This window comes from Amphibalanus amphitrite, unplaced genomic scaffold (genome assembly GCF_019059575.1).
Source record: "Amphibalanus amphitrite isolate SeventyFive unplaced genomic scaffold, NRLGWU_Aamphi_draft 000501F_arrow, whole genome shotgun sequence".
Lineage (NCBI taxonomy): Eukaryota > Metazoa > Arthropoda > Thecostraca > Balanomorpha > Balanidae > Amphibalanus > Amphibalanus amphitrite.
The window spans coordinates 466,468-485,979 of NW_024881995.1; the positions used below are offsets into that span (position 1 = coordinate 466,468).

General features: G+C 49.5%; 1 protein-coding gene and 1 long non-coding RNA gene across 2 annotated transcripts; both read left to right on the forward strand.

Annotated features, from left to right (window-relative positions):
* The first annotated feature begins 224 nt into the window (after window positions 1-224).
* On the forward strand, window positions 225-3,077 carry LOC122392785. The gene is made up of 2 exons (XR_006258589.1): window positions 225-297; window positions 2,692-3,077. It is a non-coding gene; the product is annotated as an uncharacterized LOC122392785 (long non-coding RNA).
* Window positions 3,078-4,344: 1,267 nt separating this feature from the next.
* LOC122392793 (piggyBac transposable element-derived protein 3-like) lies at window positions 4,345-6,045 on the forward strand. Its single transcript, XM_043388062.1, has one exon. The coding sequence runs from the start codon at window positions 4,345-4,347 to the stop codon at window positions 6,043-6,045; it is 1,701 nt and encodes a 566-aa protein (XP_043243997.1).
* The last annotated feature ends 13,467 nt before the right edge of the window (window positions 6,046-19,512 follow it).

Here is a 19,512-nt window from a genome sequence, read left to right on the forward strand (position 1 = left end):
TCGGGAGGAACTGGCTGGAGTACATTCGTCTGGACTGGCCGGCCATCTGCCAGGTTCGCTCGCAGTCGCTCGACGGGCAGCAGACCCGCAGAGTGGACGACATCTTACGGGAGTTTCCGGACGTCTTCAAGGAAGAACTGGGCTGCTACACCGGCGGAGAAGTGAGCATCGACGTGGACCCGGGGGTGCAGCCGAGATTCTTCAAGCCACGCACCGTTCCCCTGGCCTACCGGGAGGAGGTGGACGCCCAGCTGGAGAAGGGGATCGAGGACGGCCTGTGGGAACCGGTCAGACACAGTAAGTGGGCGGCGCCCTTGGTAGTCGTACTTAAAGATGGCGGGTCTTCAGTCCGCATTTGTGGGGATTACCGCTTGACTGTTAACAAAGCAGCTCATGTTGAACAGTACCCTCTTCCACGCATCGAGGAGCTGTGTTCCAAAATATCTGGCTGCACCGTGTTCTCAAAAATAGACTTAAAAAACGCCTATAACCAGCTGGTGTTAGATGAGCGTTCCCGCGTGTTTCTCACGGTAAACACACCGAGGGGCCTACTGCGGCCCTGTCGCCTGAGTTTTGGCTATGCTAGCGCTGTCTCTCTGTTCCAGCGCACTCTCGAGTCCGTGTTGGCGGGTGTGCCCGGGGTGGGTGTGTTTTTGGACGACATCGTGTGTGGCGGGCGGGACCAGCAGGCGCATGACTCAGCGCTCCGTCAGGTTCTGCACAGGTTGCAGGAGGCAGGCCTCCGTGTGAACCGGGCTAAGTGCCGGTTCTCGGTGAGTGAAATCACTTACCTGGGCTTCAAAGTCAGTAGTCAGGGCGTGCACACGACATCCGAGAAAGTAAACGTGATTTTGAATGCCCAGAGCCTCGTAACGTCAAGGAGCTGCGTATGTGGTTAGGACTGATAAACTACTACAGTAGGTTTTTGCAGCACCTGGCCACTCACCTGTCTCCTCTGTATCGGCTGCTCCGTTCTGGGCAGCGATGGAGATGGACGGCGAAGGAAAGTGACGCTTTCCAGCGGGCGAAGTCGCTGTTGGTGTACCCACCCGTTCTGAGTCATTTTGACACGACTCTGCCGGTCGTAGTAGCATGTGACGCCGGGCCGCAGGCTGTCGGCTGCGTGCTGAGCCAGTTGACTCCAGAGGGCGAGCGGCCCGTGGCATTCTATTCGCGCACACTCAGTCAGACGGAAGCTCGGTACTCTCAGACTGACCGGGAGGCACTGGCAGTGATCACGGCCGTTAAGAAATGGCATTATTACCTCGCCGGTCGTTCGTTCAAAATTCACACGGATCACAAACCACTGCTGGGGATCATTGGTGAGCAAAAACCCTTACCGGTGATGGCCTCGCCCAGGATGGTTCGTTGGGCTATGATGCTCGGCGCGTACGATTACCGTCTTGAGTACCGGCCGGCCTCAAAGCAGGTGCACTGTGATGCGCTAAGTAGGCTCCCAGTAGGAGCTGCCGCGCCAGAGACCATGCCTCTGCCGGCGGAGACGCTCCATTTAATGGAGTTTCTAGACTCGTCCCCTGTCAGTGTGGCCCAGATCCGTCGCTGGACCAGCGTGGACCCTGTTTTGTCGCGGGTGTACCGGTATGTGCGTGACGGCTGGCCACCAGCTGACGAGTCTCTCGGGTTAGAGTTCCAACCGTACAAGTCTAGAATCGGTGAGCTCAGTATCGAAGATGGGTGCGTTCTGCGGGGTGCACGAGTCGTGGTGCCTCCTCAGAGTCGGCCGGGGGTGCTGAAGATGTTGCATGAAGGCCACCCTGGGGAGACGAGGACTAAAATGTTAGCACGCATGTATATTTGGTGGCCGCGCCTCGACGACGATGTAAAAGAGCTGGTGAGAGCGTGTGAAAAATGTCAGGAGTGTCGGGGTCGCGCTCCCGATGTTCCGCTGCACCCGTGGGTGTGGCCCACACGTCCCTGGCAGCGCATTCATATAGATCACTGCACTGTCAACGGCGCACTTTTCTTAGTGCTGGTGTGCGCTCACTCGAAGTGGATTGATGTTTTTCCAGTGCACTCAGCTGACACTGGTATACCACGCTCGAGAAGTTGCGTATTTCGTTTGCAGCCTGGGGCGTGCCCGAGGTTCTGGTGTCAGATAATGCCCAGGGGTTTGTGTCAACAGAGTTCGAAACATTCTGTAAGGTAAATGGCATACGTCATTTGACAACGCCTTGTCTGTCACCGAAGTCCAATGGCGCGGCTGAAAAAGCGGTAGACATTTTCAAGAGAGGTCTCTATAAGCAGAGGACTGGGTCTGTTGAGACAAAGGTATCCCGTTTTTTGTTCCGGTACCGCACGACTCCCCAGAGCACGACACAGTGCACCCCGGCGGAGCTGTTTTTAGGCAGAGTCCCTCGTACGCATCTGGATTCTCTCATCCCAGGTAGAGAGGTTAGAGTGCGGGAAAAACAGGAGTCTCAAAAGAGGTACAAGGATCAGGGCAGTCCGGATAGGGCTGTGTCAGTCGGTGACAAAGTGTTTGTGTCTGCGGTAGACAATCTCCGAGGATTGGACAAATGTCGGTGGGCCCCGGGTCATGTGGTGTGTCGTGACGGTCTAAAACTCACTGTCCAATTGTCGGATGGAAGAATTATTGTGAGGCATGCGGATCGTGTCAGGAAGCGATATTGTGCTGTGTCCGTGTCTCATGATGTCAACCGTCGCCCGCAGGAGCCAACTCCCGTGCGAGAGACGGCTGCGAGTCCGGAGACTCCTGTGACGGAGGCGACGCAGCTGCCGGTCCGGTCGCCCGAGGCTGAGCCGCTCCCGGACGCCCCGGCAGATCACTCAGCCGGTCACACAAGCTGCACCGATGGTCTGGGGCGGGCTGGGGCGGCGGGCCCGAGCCCAGTGAGGGCAGCTGTGTCGCCCCGATATAGTCTCCGCGACAGGAGTGGTTTACAGAAGCCCAATCGACTCATGTATCGTTGACAGTGTTTGTTGTCGTTTGTTGCTCGTCTGATCGGTTTGCTTTTGTTATCCGAGGTGGAGGAATGTGATAGGTTCACATGTAGTTTGGCGGTTGGCGTAGTTTCTACTTGCTGGCCTGTGTACTACGTGGGGCGTAGCTACGTATTTACGTTATATGGCGAGGCCCAGCTCCGTTATACCACGTGACCGCCTGGAGGCAGATGGCGGTCACGCTGGCTCTGCGCAGTCTCGAATACACAGTTTGAACCGCACCACCGCGTCTATAACAGTTAGTTTATTTTTGTGAGTTAGTTTATGCAACCCGACTACCAAACTGGAGACCGTCTGGGCTCGCGTGGCGGTGGGGCATGACAGAGGCGTCGTCATCTGTGCCTTGTACCGTCCCCCCTCACCGACCGGCTCTCAGCTGACCGCTGATCTCGACCAGCTGGAACACGAGATACAGACCATCCTGATGGAGCACCGCGTGGTCTTCTAGTCCTGGCCGGCGACCTGAATTGTGACCTGCGGATGACCGACGGGAACACCGTTGGCAGTCACCTTACCGGACTACTGCAGAGGTACTCGCTGTCACAGGTCATCAGTGATGCAACGTATCCTCGCTCCGGTTCTACAATTGACGTCATCGTCACCAACTTAAAACGACGAATGCTGTCTCCTATTACCTGATTTGACGCCGTGTATGAGAGCATGGATGTGTGTGACGTGCATGTCGGTGTGCCGTTGCACCTGCAATTTTATGTATGAGTGAATTATCTTACCTTTCGTACCAACCATGCATGTGAGTCTGTGACATTGTGACGCAGAGCCAGAAAAGCCACTGCTGCTGTGGAGTGCAAAAATGTCCAGTTGGGCGTTCCTGGGTTAACCCAGGAACGCCCAACTGGACATTTTTGTCCAACCGTGTCTCTCTGCAGTGCAGGAGACCCACAGCGTGCGACAGTGGAGCCATCTTTTAACAGCGGCCGGTACAAGTCGAGAAAGATCCAGCAAAACGTTTTAGAATGATTCCGAGCTTATCGGTCCAGTTTTGAGCGACACGTCGAGCAGCCAAGTCGATCGCTGGATTTAGACCCCAAATCGCGATGACGTCACATGACAAAAGGTAAGATGTCATGGCGCTGGAGTATTAGCCAGGTAAATTAACAGTGTATTCATGTTTGGGAGACTTTGTCCCATGTTTTGATGCGCTAGCTTGTTCTCCCAGTTGCGTTGCATGATCATTAGAAAAGAAATTGCAAAATATGGACAAAATTGTCCACGTGGGCATTGCTGTGTACAAAATAGAGCTGGCTTGCACAAATGCTTATTTGGTATTATCTGTTACAGCACTTTCAATGGCTCCATTCCTGTTTCAGACACAAGACAAAGACACTGAATGATGTCCTTGACATGGTTGAAGAAGATGCCAGCGGAGATGAAGCGGACATCATCCTCATCCCTCCAGAAGGTGACGTATCTGACGGCTACTCCGGACCGGAGGACGAAGGCGAGGGCGACCCCGACCATCTTTCTGCCCCCATCCTGAAGTCTGAAGCTGAACTTCAGCGTCGCAGGAGTTCAAGGACTGAGACCACTCACCAGCCTACCGCGCGACGTCATCAAGCTCATCACACTGTGACGTGGATGAAGCCAGCGCCTTCATCGGGAAAGCCTACCAGGCTTTTCCCTGAGGCTAACTTCAGCCAGTTCTCGGGGATGAGTCCAAACGAACTGGTAACACTCTTCCTTGGTGAGGAGATCTTCGACCTCACTATCAAGGAGAGCAGCCTCTACGCTCTTCGAAACGGACGCCAAGATCCACAGCTGAGCAGGGAAGACATCGCCATCTTCATCGGCATCCTCGTCCTCACTAGCTACCTGACAGCAGTGAACACCAGGTTCTACTGGCAAGAGGCTGCGGACACTCACAATGAGCTCATATGTCAAGCCATGACGCGCAATCGCTTTGACACGATCAAGCGGAACCTCCACTTCTGCAGCGAGGAAGATCCTGCTGACCGCTACTGGAAGCTCCGTCCGCTCATCAAAATCCTGCAGGTCAAGTATATGGAGCATTTTGTTCCGCAGCAAGCTATCTCCCACGACGAGGCCATGATCGCCTACTTTGGGCGACACGGTCTGAAACAGGCGATCCGGAACAAACCGATCCGTTTCGGATTCAAGGCCTGGGCACAGAACACGCCAGACGGATATCTCCTGGCGTTCGACTTCTATCAAGGAAGGGGAGTCGCGGAGCACACTGACGACAACGTTCAGCTTGTTGGAAAGAGCGGCGCCACCGTGCTCGATCTGCTGGAGCACATGAAGCAGGAGTTCCGCGAGCTGCCCTTCCAGTTCTTCGTGGACAACTATTTCATGTCCATCCCCCTGATGCAGGAGATGACGAAGAGAGGATACGACGTGACAGGCACGATCCGGGAGAACCGCATCCCTGGCACGACTGGCCTCAGTGCGACGAAGGAGTTTAGGAAGAAGGAACGAGGCATGCACCAGGCTGTCACCAGTCGGGACGGGAACGTGATTCTCGTCAGGTGGCAAGACAATGCACCCGTCACTCTGGCCTCGACATGCTACGGCGATGTTCCCCCAGGCAAGGTGCGCCGTTACAGCCGTGTGCAGAAGCGACATGTGGAAGTTGACCGCCCTCATGTTGTCGGGAAGTACAACGAGATGATGGGTGGAACTGACAGGATGGATCAAAATGTCAACCACTGCAGGATCGCCGTCAAGGGCAAGAAGTGGTGGTGGCCGATCTTCACATGGCTTGTGGACACGGCAGTCCACAACGCCTGGCGTCTTTACTGCCGCGCTGGCGGCACGATGACTTATGTCCAGTTCCGTCGCGAGTACGCCTGCACCATCCTGCGACGATGGGCCAGAGGAAGCAAGCCCATGATGAACCGCAACCTTGCGGCTCCAGGATCCGAGGCCATCCGCTTCGACGGGATGGGACACATCATCATCAAGGCCCCGTCACGGGGGACCTGCCGGAATGAAGGCTGCACGGCGAAGGTGGGAACCAAGTGCGTGAAGTGTGCTGTGTTCCTGTGCGTCAACTGCTTCGCCGGCTTCCATGGCGTCGCCCAGTGAAAAGATGTTCAGGCTTCCACTGGTGGACGCCCGGCGATACCCCTGCCAAGCAGCGACAGTGCTGATGGCCCCAATTTGGGATTTGTCTCAGTTTGCTGCTTGATCTTAAATTCGTTGATTGATAATCTGGAGTGGCTGGATGTCACCGGTGTGTTGACAACATGAGCATGGAGAGCAAGTTGACAAGGAGAGCATGTTGACACTCTGGTTGATTTTTTAGAAATACACTTGCTTTTTAGCTGAATGGAGTTTTTTTTACAGAAAACTTAAGTGGTCTGGTGTGGTTTGATCTAATCTTCCGCAAAGCACCATTTTTGTACATGGTAATGCCCATCTGGACATTTATGTCCAGTGCTATATGTCGAAAACTACAAAAGGTACAGTGATAATTTCTTCGGCTGTTTACAACACTAGTATAGGGGGGCAAACATGTGAATTTTCTTTGGAATCGGAAAACTTTTTTTTCTCTGGGCACTGGGGGGTTAAATTAAATACAAATACAAATACAACTGTGCCGACGCGGTGGCGCGGGAGGGAGTGCGCAGGTGCGATTTCAGTAATCATCACTTCACTCGTGCTCTGCTGCGCGTCCGTAAATGCCGCCCACCTCCGGTTGTGATAGAGACCCGCGGCTGGAATTCCATTGATATGGACGCGTTCCGTGCACGACTTGGTGACATCGACTGGTCTCCTGTTTTCGCTACTGACAATGTTCAGTGGCAGAGCGACTTTCTGGTCTGCCGCCTCAACACAGTGCTCGACGAGCTGGCCCCGGTCCACCGGGTTCGTATTCGTAACCCCAACCCGCCGCCTGTCTCCGCTCAGACCCGGCGAGTCTTGGCTGAGCGGCGCGCCGCCCTACAGCGGGGAGACCGAGCACGGTACAAAGAACTGAACCGGCTGGCCCGCTCGGCTATCCGTCAGCCACAGCGCACCGCTGAGGCGGCTCCCGGCTCCATGTGTACCGCTGCGTGCCTTCCGTCATCGCAGGCAAGAAGGACGGACAGACGACCGCTCCGGACATCGACCCAGATACGCTCAACCAATACTTCGCGGAGATCGGCGCCAGGACAGCGGCGGCCGTGGCGGCTGGGGTGCCGGCCGCTTGTACGGAGTTGCCGGTCCGCCTGCCACGGGTGGTGTCGGACAGGTTCGCGGTGCGGCCGGTGTCTGGTGATGAGCTGCTGAACACGGTCTCCAACATGAACAGTAGCGGAGCCTGTGGAGCAGATGGACTGTCCATGAACTTCTTCAAAAAGTGTTTCAGTGCTATCTCACATGTTGTTTTATGCATTGTGAATACCAGCCTTGTCACCGGCATTGTACCTGATTCGTGGAAAGTCGCAGTTGTTCAGCCCATATATAAGTCGTCGGGCTCCATCAGAGACCCCTGTAACTTCAGACCGATATCACTTGTACCTTGTTTAGCCAAAATAGTAGAACGTGTTGTTCACAAGCAGCTGTATGCCTATTTCGATCAGAACCACCTATTCTCTCACACGCAACACGGCTTCCGACGATATCACTCTACTGAAACAGCGCTCATAGACGTTACAGATCGTGTGCTAGAGGGTGGTGAGGCTAGAGGTGGTGCTAGAGTGGTGCTAGAGGCTAGACCATGGTGAAATATCTCTTCTTGTACTGTTAGATTTAAGCAAGTGCTTTGATGTTGTCAATCATTCAAAACTGATTGAAAAACTACAGCTTTACGGCGTGGAGACCGCTTGGTTTTCGAGTTACCTTTCAAATCACTATCAGCATGTCAGACTGAGCACTCCCGGTGGACGTCAGCGCTTATCCAACGCAGTCAGAAATCCAATTGGCGTCTATCAGGGCACCTCGCTCGGACCCCTCTTGTCAGGGGCGGTCGCAGACTTGGCGTTTGGGGGGAGGCAACTTGGCAAAGGGGCCCCTGCACTGACCCGGGGGGGCGGTGCTAGCTTAAAGGGGCCCACGGGCGTAGTGCATGAGTGCAGAAATCCAGCCATGACCGGTGAAGCGGGGGGGGGGGAGGGGGGGGTAGGGAGCGGCACCCGAGCGGAGGCTTATTGCCAGCTTTGAGAGTGTACTATGTCGAAAAGGTAAGTTCATTTGGAAGCATTGGTAATGTCAATAATTCACGCAACTGTGAATTGACTACCGCAAAAAGTAAAACCGGCTAACTTAGCCATTTTGAAGATATCGTGCTAAAACTTTTGACAGTGAGTCATCGGTATGTGTTCAATCACATGTGTTCCGTTTCTTATTTTTCACTTGAGCACACATGTAAGTTTTGAAGACCATCAGAGTAGCAAATGCATCGAAAGATGGATAGTAGTGGGCAAAATATCCTGAATTTGTCGTGCTGCATCGAAAGTAGTGTTGATGAGAAAATGGGTTTTATTCCAGATTATTGTGGGTAGAAAATACATTGTCTGCACCCACTGGAGAATTATTGTTGGTGCAACTTCACCCACTGCACCCGTGGCTCCTACACTAATAGGCCTATGGATAACGCTTCGGCAATACCTATCGCATAGAGGCTGCAATGTGGCCCTTAGAGTACAGTGTCAGACCCCCAGAGGCCGGCGTTGGACCCAAGGGTCAGCGAAGGGCCTCAAAGGCCCCAGATGGGGGCCCCAGAGGCTGATGTGGGCCCTCAGAGGCAAATGCGTGACGCCCAAAGGTAAGTCTTGGGCCCCCATAGAACATAATACGGCCATCAGTGGCCGGTGTAGAGACCTCATAGGCCAGTTGGGGGCATATAGAGGCCAGTTTAGGGCCCTCAGAGACCAGTACAGGGCCTGCAAAGGGCAGTTTGAGACCATCAGAGACCGACTTGGGCACTCAGATGCTAATGTGGGTTCTTACAGGCCAGCATGGGGCCCTCAGAGGTTAGCGTGGCCGCCGTGGGGCCCTTTAAGACCGGCATGGGTCGGCGTTGGACCCCAGAGGCCAGCCTCAAAGGCCAAAGATGGGCCCTCAAAGGTGATGCGGGCCCTAAGAGACCGGCATCGGGTGTTCAGAATCCAGTGCGGGGCCCTCAGAGGCTAATGTGCACCCTTACAGCCCAGCATGGGGCCCTCAGAGGTCAGAATGGGACCCGGAAAGACTGGCATGGGCCGGCGTTGGACCCCAGAGGCCAGCAGAGGGCCCTCAGAGGCCGATGCGGGCCCTTAGAGACCGGTATCAGGTCTTCGGAATTCAGTGCGGGGCCCATAGAGGCTAATGTATGTCCTTACAGGCCAGCATGGGGCCCTCAGAGGTCAGTGTGGGGCCCTAAAAGACCGGCATGGGCCGGCGTTGGACCCCAGAGGCCAGCGGAGGGCCATCAAAGGCCAGGATGGGCCCTCAGAGGCCGATGCGGGCCGTTGGAGGCTGGCATTGGGTCTTCAGAATCCAGTGCGGGGGGCCTCAGAGGCTAATGTGGGTCCTTATAGGCTAGCATGGGCCCTTAGAGGTCAGTGTTGGGCCCTAAAAGACCGGCATAGGCCGGCGTTGGACCCCAGAGACCAGCGGAGGGCCCTCAAAGACCAAGAGGGGCCCTCAGAGGTCGATCCGGGCTCTTAGTGGCCGACATCGGGTCTTCAGAATCCAGTGCGGGGCCCTCAGAGGCAATTAAAGGCTAGTCTTGAGACAGAAATGAGGCCACCAGAGCCTGTGTGAGGCCCTCAGCCGCCGGTTGGGCCCCTGAGACCGGTTTAGGGGACCTTAAAGGCCAGTGGAGGGCCCTCAGAGGTCAACGTGGGTCCTCAGCGGTCAATGTGGGCGCTTGACTGCCACTGAAGGGCCCTCAGAGGTGAGTGTAGGACACTCAAAGACCGGTATGGGAGCTGTTAATAGCTGGCGTGGGTTTCTCGAGCCTCGTGACAATCGAATACGGGCCAGGGCCCCATACACCCATGGGGGCCCATCGGTTGTTTGGGGGGGGGGGGCAAATGATATGATGCCCCCCTGATTTGCCTTGGGGGGGGGGCATGGCCCTGATGCCCCCCCCCCTTGCGACCGCCACTGCCTCTTGTACTATTGGTCTCAAGATAAGGGTCCAGGCGGCCTGTAGGTTTGATGCGGTGAATACCCTCACCCTCGCCACAGCTGGAGTGGGGGTAGGGGAGGGGGTGCGTTCGGCCCGAGTCTGACAGCGGGGTCGCTCGCCACAGTGTGGTGTCCAGCGGTGCAGTCGGAATCAGGCGGAATTGTGCCGGCGGCGGTAACCGGTCGAAGGGCCTGGCTCAGTCGCGTCTCGAGACGAGTTACCGAGCAGGGTGTCAGCGATAGATGGGAGGGGGTGTGGTCAGGGCGCTGTTTGATCATCAAATCAGCATGCTGTCAGTTTGCTGGCGTTTCTCGTCTTCTCATTGGCCATTGGTGAACCACACGTGGTGTGTGCGACTGACCAATGAGAGACTAAGATACGCCTGTAACTGGCTTCCATATATTGGAAAACCGACAGCAAGCTGAAAAAATGACAGTGCATGGGGCGCACTAGCTTTGAAGGTCACTCGGCAAAAACATAATTTTCCATGGTTGAGGGTGACGGGTGTTACCTACCCCAGACTTCTTGCATTTGCTCTCAACAAGGCAACCTGAAAGCTGAAAAATAGCAGACCTGACTTGATTCAAGCCGATTCTCTGGTGACACCAACGAACAATTACATTTTCAATTATTGTCGAGTCACTGACCTATGACGTCATAAAATACTTCACTCGGTCCTAAAATATTGCGGCTTGGCAACTTCGCCATTGCTTGGTCAGCTTCTGCAGAAATTCACAGAACTTCATATTCTTCCGAGACCTTGCAACTTTTGTCTCGTAAGTTTGTATAAAGTTAACGTAAAGCTAGGTCAATGACGTGACCTTACATCGTAATTCAACGAGGGAAATGAAAGTAACCCTGTTCTACAGCAAGACAATGGCAGAATTCTAATATTTGATGGAAGATATCTTAGGTGATAATAACCTTAGTAATAATTGCAATGCTTCATTGGAAAGCTCAACACTGGCACTTTCATCGGTCTCTGCATCGCTATTTCACAGAACAACAAGGAATAACGTTTTGAAGCCATTTAATATTGACTTACTTTTCATCGACGGGCTCGATCCCCATTACCACCAGCAATTTTCCGGGAAGTCAGGATTTTGCAGATATTCAAGCAGAATTGCAGAGCTGTGTTAATACTACGGCACTTTAACCCTCGCCCGCACATGGGGGGGGGGTGGTTGCCACCCCCCCCCCCAGGCAGTCTTTCTGCTCTGCACTCAACATTTTTAGAGCTAAAAGGCTGATTTTTCGTATAGCTGCTCGTCTATCCTTTCTTGATGTCCACTGAAAATTTCAAGTTTCTGTGATTTTTGGTTTCGGAGATATGACCTTGTTTTTCAGGTCATGTCATGACCCAAATGGCCAATTCTCAACATCTTGCGTTTGCCATGGGCCTTGTGAGCTTTTGACACCCTGATTTCGGCCTTTTTTGCCAATCTTACCTCCCACCTATCATGGAACATGTTGTTCGACGATGTACAGGGGTCAAGGTCAGAGTCAAGGTCAACCTAGGTCATCTAAGATAATTGCGTTTTAGGCAAGCTGAATTTACTTTTTGTGAAGTTTTTTGACTGCATTTTTGGTAAAAGCTTCTCAGATCATGATTTCATGTGATATGGACCCAAAAACAATCGGTGCACACATCAGTATACACACAGACACACACAGACATACAAACACATATAATTGACCTTGACCTAACTTGACCTGAAATGACCTCAGCAGCAAAATTCTGGTCGGATAGTGTGACAAAGAGGTTCTAGCTGGCTTGGCACCAGAAAACAGCATCGTCATCGGTATTTGATAAGCAGCGCACTTGATATCCAACGGTGACCCAAAACAGCAACATTTTTTAGTTTGACCTGACCTGGAAGGTCAATGACTGACCTGAGAAGGTAAAACTGGGTATCATTGGATTCGTCTCTTCCCAAAGAATCTTTTTGGTCTTTACTGCTAAGCTCTATCTCCAACAGGAACGAAATGGCGCGGGGGGGGGGGTGGCAACCACCCCCCCCCCCCCCCATGTGCGTTCTAGGATGGGAAAATGGCATGTGCGGGCGAGGGTTAATACACATTTTAAGAACACTGTTTTTTTATGAGCATGATTTAGGTCTCAGAAACAGCAAAATGTCGATAAAATGAGGAAAAATAAGTGCAAATGATCGCGCAAGAGAGTATCCCTAGCTCCCTAGCAACCACCTAGCCTGCAACGTAAGGCAAAATAGTTAACAACGGACGCCATTTAATTGCGTCCCAGAAAAGCTATTTCTGGCACCTAAAAGCTGACTCGCCCCAAATTGGTCCTCAACACCTATTTGGTGGATACCAGCACCAATCATGGAAAATGACCTTAATTAGCTGTTTCTGGCACCTATTCATCGGTACGCCTTACTCTTTTTTCGGAATCTGGCACCTAAATGCTGAGCGTAGCACCAATCTAGTAGAAAAATGAACTACTGGCTGGTAGAATCATGTTGTTCTGGTATAATGACCCCTGGAGTCTAGCCTAAAGGTTGCCAGTGCAGCTACACTCTAAGACAGCCCCGTAGTGATCTCAGCATTGTATATGACGTTTAAGTAAGCAAATAATATTGATTTGTTTGAAAAAAACAATGTCATTTAAATATTTAAAAGTATTTATTTGTAATGCTTAAAGGGAAACATTTTTGTGAGTAATTGTCTCGATTTTGACCATTAAAACGGGTATTGTATTTTTTGACGTCATCAAATAGCTCCAAAAAAGAAATGTAATGTTTTCATTCCGTTCAAGGCCGCTGAAGAAACGCGGGATCTTGCGTGGGACATTGTCCGTTGTTTGCCGCGCAGAGTTGTGCCGTGGTTGTCCCTTTTTCATCCGTTTCTTACTTACCTATGTCATATGTGTGCATGAAGCTTTGATTTTGTTTTTGGTTATTGTGTGGCCGGTCAGTCAAACGCCCCTGTAGAAACCGGATGCTGCGTTTGATCGAGATGGAGTCAGACGATGATTGCAGAAAGCATAGGCGCGGGAGCCGGGGGGGCAGTGGGGGCAGCTTGCCCCCCCCCCCCAACTCTGGGGCCGTGGGGGCGGTGCCCCCACAGCTTTGAGACGGAATACCACACTTTTTTGCAAATGTTTTCTTTTTTTGTTGAAAAAGCCGAGGGGTGAAAAATAAGTGGCCTAAAACCGGTGAGAAAACTAGATTTGGGGGTACCCTAGGTTAATCTCTATTATGGTGTGCCCCCCAGTCGGAAAGTAGTTCCCGCGCCCCTGGCAGAAAGCTAATAATATTGAAAAGAGGGCCGGTTGCGTGGCATGTCTGTTCAGAGTTGACATTTTGCTTTACTCCAGTTTATGACCTGAGAGCCTGGCTGGAAGTGACGGATCCAAACTTTTCACGTTAAAATGGCTGAGGGTGCAGTAATCTCTAGTCTCTACATAGCGGGCTGGTATAGGAGCGTCTTGCTATGCTGCACCATAGCTGGCTAGTGATTCTCTTTTGGCTAGAAATGGCATTAATCATTATCTCCACTGGCGAAAATGGCACTTGGGGCGTTCCACGACAAATCGACAAGTGCCCTGCACCCTCATATTTTATTTTTTGCTTAAAATTGGTCTAATGGGTTGTGATGGGCGGGGAAGCCAGCTGTGGCAAGGATTTTTTTCTTCGAACAACGGTTTCCGAGATATAGCCTCGAGCAATTCCTGGATGTCGCGCTGCAGCCCTATGTTTGGCGGCCTATAACTCAAAAACTATTGGTTTTCTACGATAAAAACTTTATATGGTTCAACTCACAATCAACCAACAAACATTTTGGCTATCTCGGATTTTCAATTTTTGAAAATTTTGATCACGTGACCTTTTGACCTATTTTTTGAAGAGTGACCTTGATATTTTCCCCACTGAAAGTTGCAATTTTGTCTGATGACGATTAAAGCCTTATCAATTGTCATTCATATGCGAAAATAAAAAAGTGGATATCGCCCTGCGTTGACCTCAGGTCAGGTCATTTTTATGACCTGTCCATTATTACGAGCGGGGGCGACAGCGAGATCTCGAGAATAAAGCAAGGTAGCGACAAGCGGTAAACGGTGCAGGCTACACACGGATAAGGTCTATAATTTTTACTGAGGTCATTTTCAGGTCAGGTCAAAGATGACGTCACAGGAGCAAAAAGAAAGTCAAAATTGCGGCACTACATATATATGAAGTTTTTCTAGAATAACTTTCAAGGTATCTCAGCTAGGAACAAACTAATATCACCATCGTGATCCTCTCTTCGATCCGCATCGAAACATATGTTTGTTGACCTCGAAAGGTCGAAAGGTCAAAAGTTGACCTTAGGTCACGTGACCTAAGGTCAACGTTTGACCTTTCGACCTTTCGAGGTCAACATACATATGTTTCGATGCGGATCGACGAGAGGATCACGATGGTGCTATTAGTTTGTTCCTAGCTGGGATACCTTCAAAGTTATTCGAGAAAAACTTAATATATATGTAGTGCCGCAATTTTGACTTCCTTTTTGCTCCTGTGACGTCATCTTTGACCTGACCTGAAAATGACCTCAATAAAAATTATAGACCTTATCCATGTGTACCCTACACCGTTTACTGCTTGTCGCTATCTTGCTTTATTCTCGAGATCTCGCTGTCGCTCCCCCACGTCACGTGACCTAAGTTCAACTTTTGACCTTTCGACCTTTTGAGGTCAAAATACATATATTTCGATGCGGATGGACGAGAGGATCACGATGGTGCTATTAGTTTGTTCCTAGCTGGGATACCTTGAAAGTTATTCTAGAAAAACTTCATATATATGTAGTGCCGCAATTTTGACTTCCTTTTTGCTCCTGTGACGTCATCTTTGACCTGACCTGAAAATAACCTTAGTAAAAATTATAGACCTTATCCGTGTGTAGCCTGCACCCTTTACCGCTTGTCGCTATCTTGCTTTATTCTCGAGATCTCGCTGTCGCCCCCGCTCGTAATAATGGACAGGTCATAAAAATGACCTGAGGCCAGTTTTACCAACAGAAAAATGGCAGCCCGGCGCAATTTTTCTGTCAAAAACCAGCCGACGAGTTTCACCAACCAGGCGAAAAAATATCCGCCGGCGTGAAAAAATATCAGCCAGAAAAATAGCCAATGAGTTTCACCAACGGCAAATGCGGCATTAATGGAGTGTTATTTTGCGCCATTATTTGTAGAAAAACAGCCCAAAAAATAGACGGGCGACCCCGTCTATTTTTTGATGTCGTGTTGGAACAATTGGCCTCATTTGTTACTAATTATCGTGATTTGCGCTTCCCAGTTGATATAATAATTTAGTATCATTCATGGCCAATTTGTAAAGCATCTGGGCTTCAAGATTAGAAGAGGAATACTGATGATATTGCGTAAAGAAAGAGCCTTTGTCACCAGGCAGGACCAAAAGGAACCAACAAGACGGGTGTTTGGTGTTGTGGTGTTAGTTTTTTCGTTTTATATTATCTTTTTGCTACAAGCACCCAACAGAAAGATGATAGCGCATTAACTAGTGGTCAGCTTACAAGTTCATTGCTCGCACGGAAGTGGAAAATAATGATGGAAGGTCATTTTCGAAAATCGAAGGTGCTTGAAGAAATGCTGGAAGGAGAGGCAGAGAGGGCAGGCTCATTGGACTCAAGATTTTAAATAAATATGTCACTGTTTTCACATATTCAGCTACATTTGACATTGCAAGGCGCCAGCTACTGATACTACTACTTTTGGGTGGAACTTACTTGAGCTGTGCGGAATAGGGAAGGTGCATTGACATTGCTAAGACCAAAATGGCAAGATTTTCAAGATAAATGACAATAAATAAAAAAAAAATTGAATAGCATGAAAGAAATGTATAAAGGCTTGTTTTTGAAGCAAAACGTGCAAAGTTTGCGTGGTTGCGAACCCGAACAAACTTGCTGAATGCTGTCATAAGATTGTGCCACTGAACTCAGCAAGTCATGCTGCCAATATTGAAGGAAAAGAAAATAATAGTAATGTAAAATGTAAATGAATCCATAACTGTTGTGTGTGCACTGTGACTGTGCTGATATTATTTATTTATTTATTTATTTAGGCTCGTTACAACATCCACGTAGTGGCTTTTACGTTGTAGTGTCAGTATACATGAAAATCATCTCACATCTCGGGTATAGATAAAAAGACAAAAAGAAAAGTAAAATACAAGAACACGATAAGAATATTAAAATACCACGATAACAGCATCTATAAAATGTTGAGGTAAGCTAAATCACCATCCAATAGGTACATGAAATATATGTAAAAGATGACAGTAAATGGAGCGGTACTAAACGACCTAAAAGGCGAACGAACAATTTCATTGTCCTGTCCTGTTGGTTTTAATCTTGCGAGGGCTTAAAGTTGCATATCGTCTGAAAGGCACCTTTATTAGGAATGGAATGGCAAACAGAAAGTATGCCACAACCTTACTAAGGTCACAAAAATGCCCTTTACAAAAAACCCTTACAGACACCATATTGAAGGAATGGTATTCTAAATAAATGTAGGAAATCAACAATGTTCTCCACACTTTTCCACTCCGAAATATATCCTATCGAACTCGCCACTTTCTTCTGCACAAGACAACGCCTAGTTTGGCTGCCGAAACTTGCCTGAACACGGAATATTCACATTAGAGTATCTTAACACCCCACTCGAGGAGCGCTAGGGCAAACAGCACGATATAGGTATGTTCCGGACATAGGCGAATAATTTTACTTCGTGATTTATATGATGCATATTTTCTGAGACACATTCATTAGGAATAGGATGACAAGCGTAAATTATACATACCGTAACCTTATTAACCATCGCACTTGTGGGGAGGGGGAGGGGGAAGGGGTCGGATAAAACCCCATGGTTTTCCGCAAATTACTCGCGCAAAAAGCGGCCGATCGCGCCGAAACTTTCGGTACCCTCGAGATCATCAATTTTACATCTAACCTAAAAATTTCATGACTCTGACCCAACTAACCTTTGACCTGTGGCATATTTCTCGAGACCATGTTTGGCCGGAATCGCGATTCGGCGTATGCCAGCTCACATTATCCGCGGTTTCCAGGCTTTTTGTGGTTTTAAACGTTCAAATATGTGAAGTGATGTTGGTGCCATGCATAATGGTGGGAGTCAAGGTCACGTGAAGGTCAAGTCAAGGTCATTGACCTTTTGATGACCTTGGTTCACTTTTTCGAGTTTTACTTGTTTCTAGGGTAGTTTTTGGTGCTGATTTCCATTTTAGCAGCCATTTGAATATTTACGAAGTAGTTCTAGTGCCTTCGTTCCATGTTACGAAGCTATCAGTAGTAGGTGACACTTCTATGGATGGCCGGCAGGACGCCTACTAATTGATCTAACGTGACCTGACCCGACCTGGCCTAAATGCATAAAGACATCGTCTGTGATCAAAACTAACATGAAATTCGTGATCAGCACCCCAAAATACCCCGTAACACCCTAACTTTGCGAAGTTTCAAGAGGTCTCGATTTCCCAACTTTAGTTGGGTCATTAAACTGACTTGGAAAGTCAGCTTATGACCTTGGACTTTGAAATTGGATATATTCGGCCTAATTTCGTCATAGGCAGCACGCTTGACTTTTCCGCGAAGCTCTAGCTTGATCAGGGGCCAAACGGCTGAGCGGGGGGTCCAATTGAACCCCCTATACTATGTTGATTATGCACATTTACAGGTAAAATTCTCACCAGGACACACCAGCCAACATCTGTGCACAATCTGGCTACAATTCTACCTATGGTTTGCGCTCTACGAATAAATAGGTGCTAGATCGGAAAAATCCCCACTGTGCAGTGTAGCGGGGCCGGAGCTTATATTGTTTGCTGTGTGGCGTTCCTTCGTCTTGACCGGGCCCGGCAAACGGGGCCTGCATATCGGCTGAAACCACCTAGCCGGGCAGCATGACCTCCACCTCGCCGAAGTGGGGCGAACGACCGCCCTCAGCCCTGCAATGACCGCGGTGCAGTTAATCTGGGTAGGTATCTTCCTGAGGTAAGATACTCGCCTTGGCACAAGGCTTTATATAGGCCTTGGCGAATCCTTAGCCCTCGGTCCTAGAAGTAGGTGTAATGCAGTGCGCGCGAAGCCGCCTCGCAGCACCGCAGTTCACTCGCTCGGCAGCGGAACTGTCCGTCCAGCTTCAGGTGGCGCCTCTGGGAACAATGTTTGCCGCTTCTTCCCCACTCTTTTTCACATCTAGGAAAGAGGTGCGACTCCCGGATCCGTCGGGAGCGGGTCCCATCTATTATAATTTATAGTCCCCACCTCATAAAAGGTGGGAGTGGGGGTCCATACATTGCGTGCACATTCGACACGATGATTTTCTACAAGGTGCGACGAAAAGCAGACGAAAAGGTAAATTGCAACTTGAAAGCATTGTAAAAATGAAATATAATAGGCTGACAGGAAAAAAGATCCCACACGCTTCCTATCGTCTCCTTCATAAATGACGTAGGTTTACAATTTGGTGGTCTTGTATTGGCAAGTTTATTTATGATCTATTTTGTGGTTACAACTATTAAAAATATATATAATGTTTTCCAATAATAATATTGCTAAATATTTTTGCTATTTGCATTAAAAAACACGCTTAAATTTAATTAAAACATGTTTTAAATAATTTATCAATCTCCTTGACCATTATCGATATAAAAATATCAGCTGACTGCCGGCGACAAATATTTCCGGCCGAAGTCGGCTGGAATTTTTTTGTTGGTGAAACTCGTGGCTGTGTGGCGGCTATTTTTTCGGCTGGATATTTTATTTCGGCGGCCGGCTGGTATTTTTTGGTAAAACTGGCCTCTGACCTGAGGTCAACGCAGGGCGATATCCACTTTTTTTATTTTCGCATATGAATGAAAATTGATAAGGCTTTAATCGTCATCAGACAAAATTACAACTTTCAGTGGGGAAAATATCAAGGTCACTCTTCGAAAAATAGGTCAAAAGGTCACGTGATCAAAATTTTCGAAAATTGAAAATCCGAGATAGCCGAAATGTTTGTTGGCTGATTGTAAGTTGAACCATATAAAGTTTTTATCGTAGAAAACCAATAGTTTCTGAGTTATAGGCCGCCAAACATAGGGCTGCAGCGCGACCTGCTGGAATTGCCCGAGGCTTTATCTCGGAAACCGTTGTTCGAAGAAAAAAATCCTTGCCACAGCTGGCTTCCCCGCCCATCACAACCCCTTACACCAGTTTTCAACGAAAAATAAAATATGAGGGTGCAAATTTAATTTTTTATTTGTCGATTTGTCGTGGAACGCCCCACTTGACATCACCGAATGCAACGTTCATGTTGTTAGGATACATAAAATCAGGAAGATTACGCGAATTAGGTAGGCAAACGTGGAATAAAATAGGTGCTGGATGTTTTGGTTTTGGTGCTGAATCAGCAAACAACAAATACG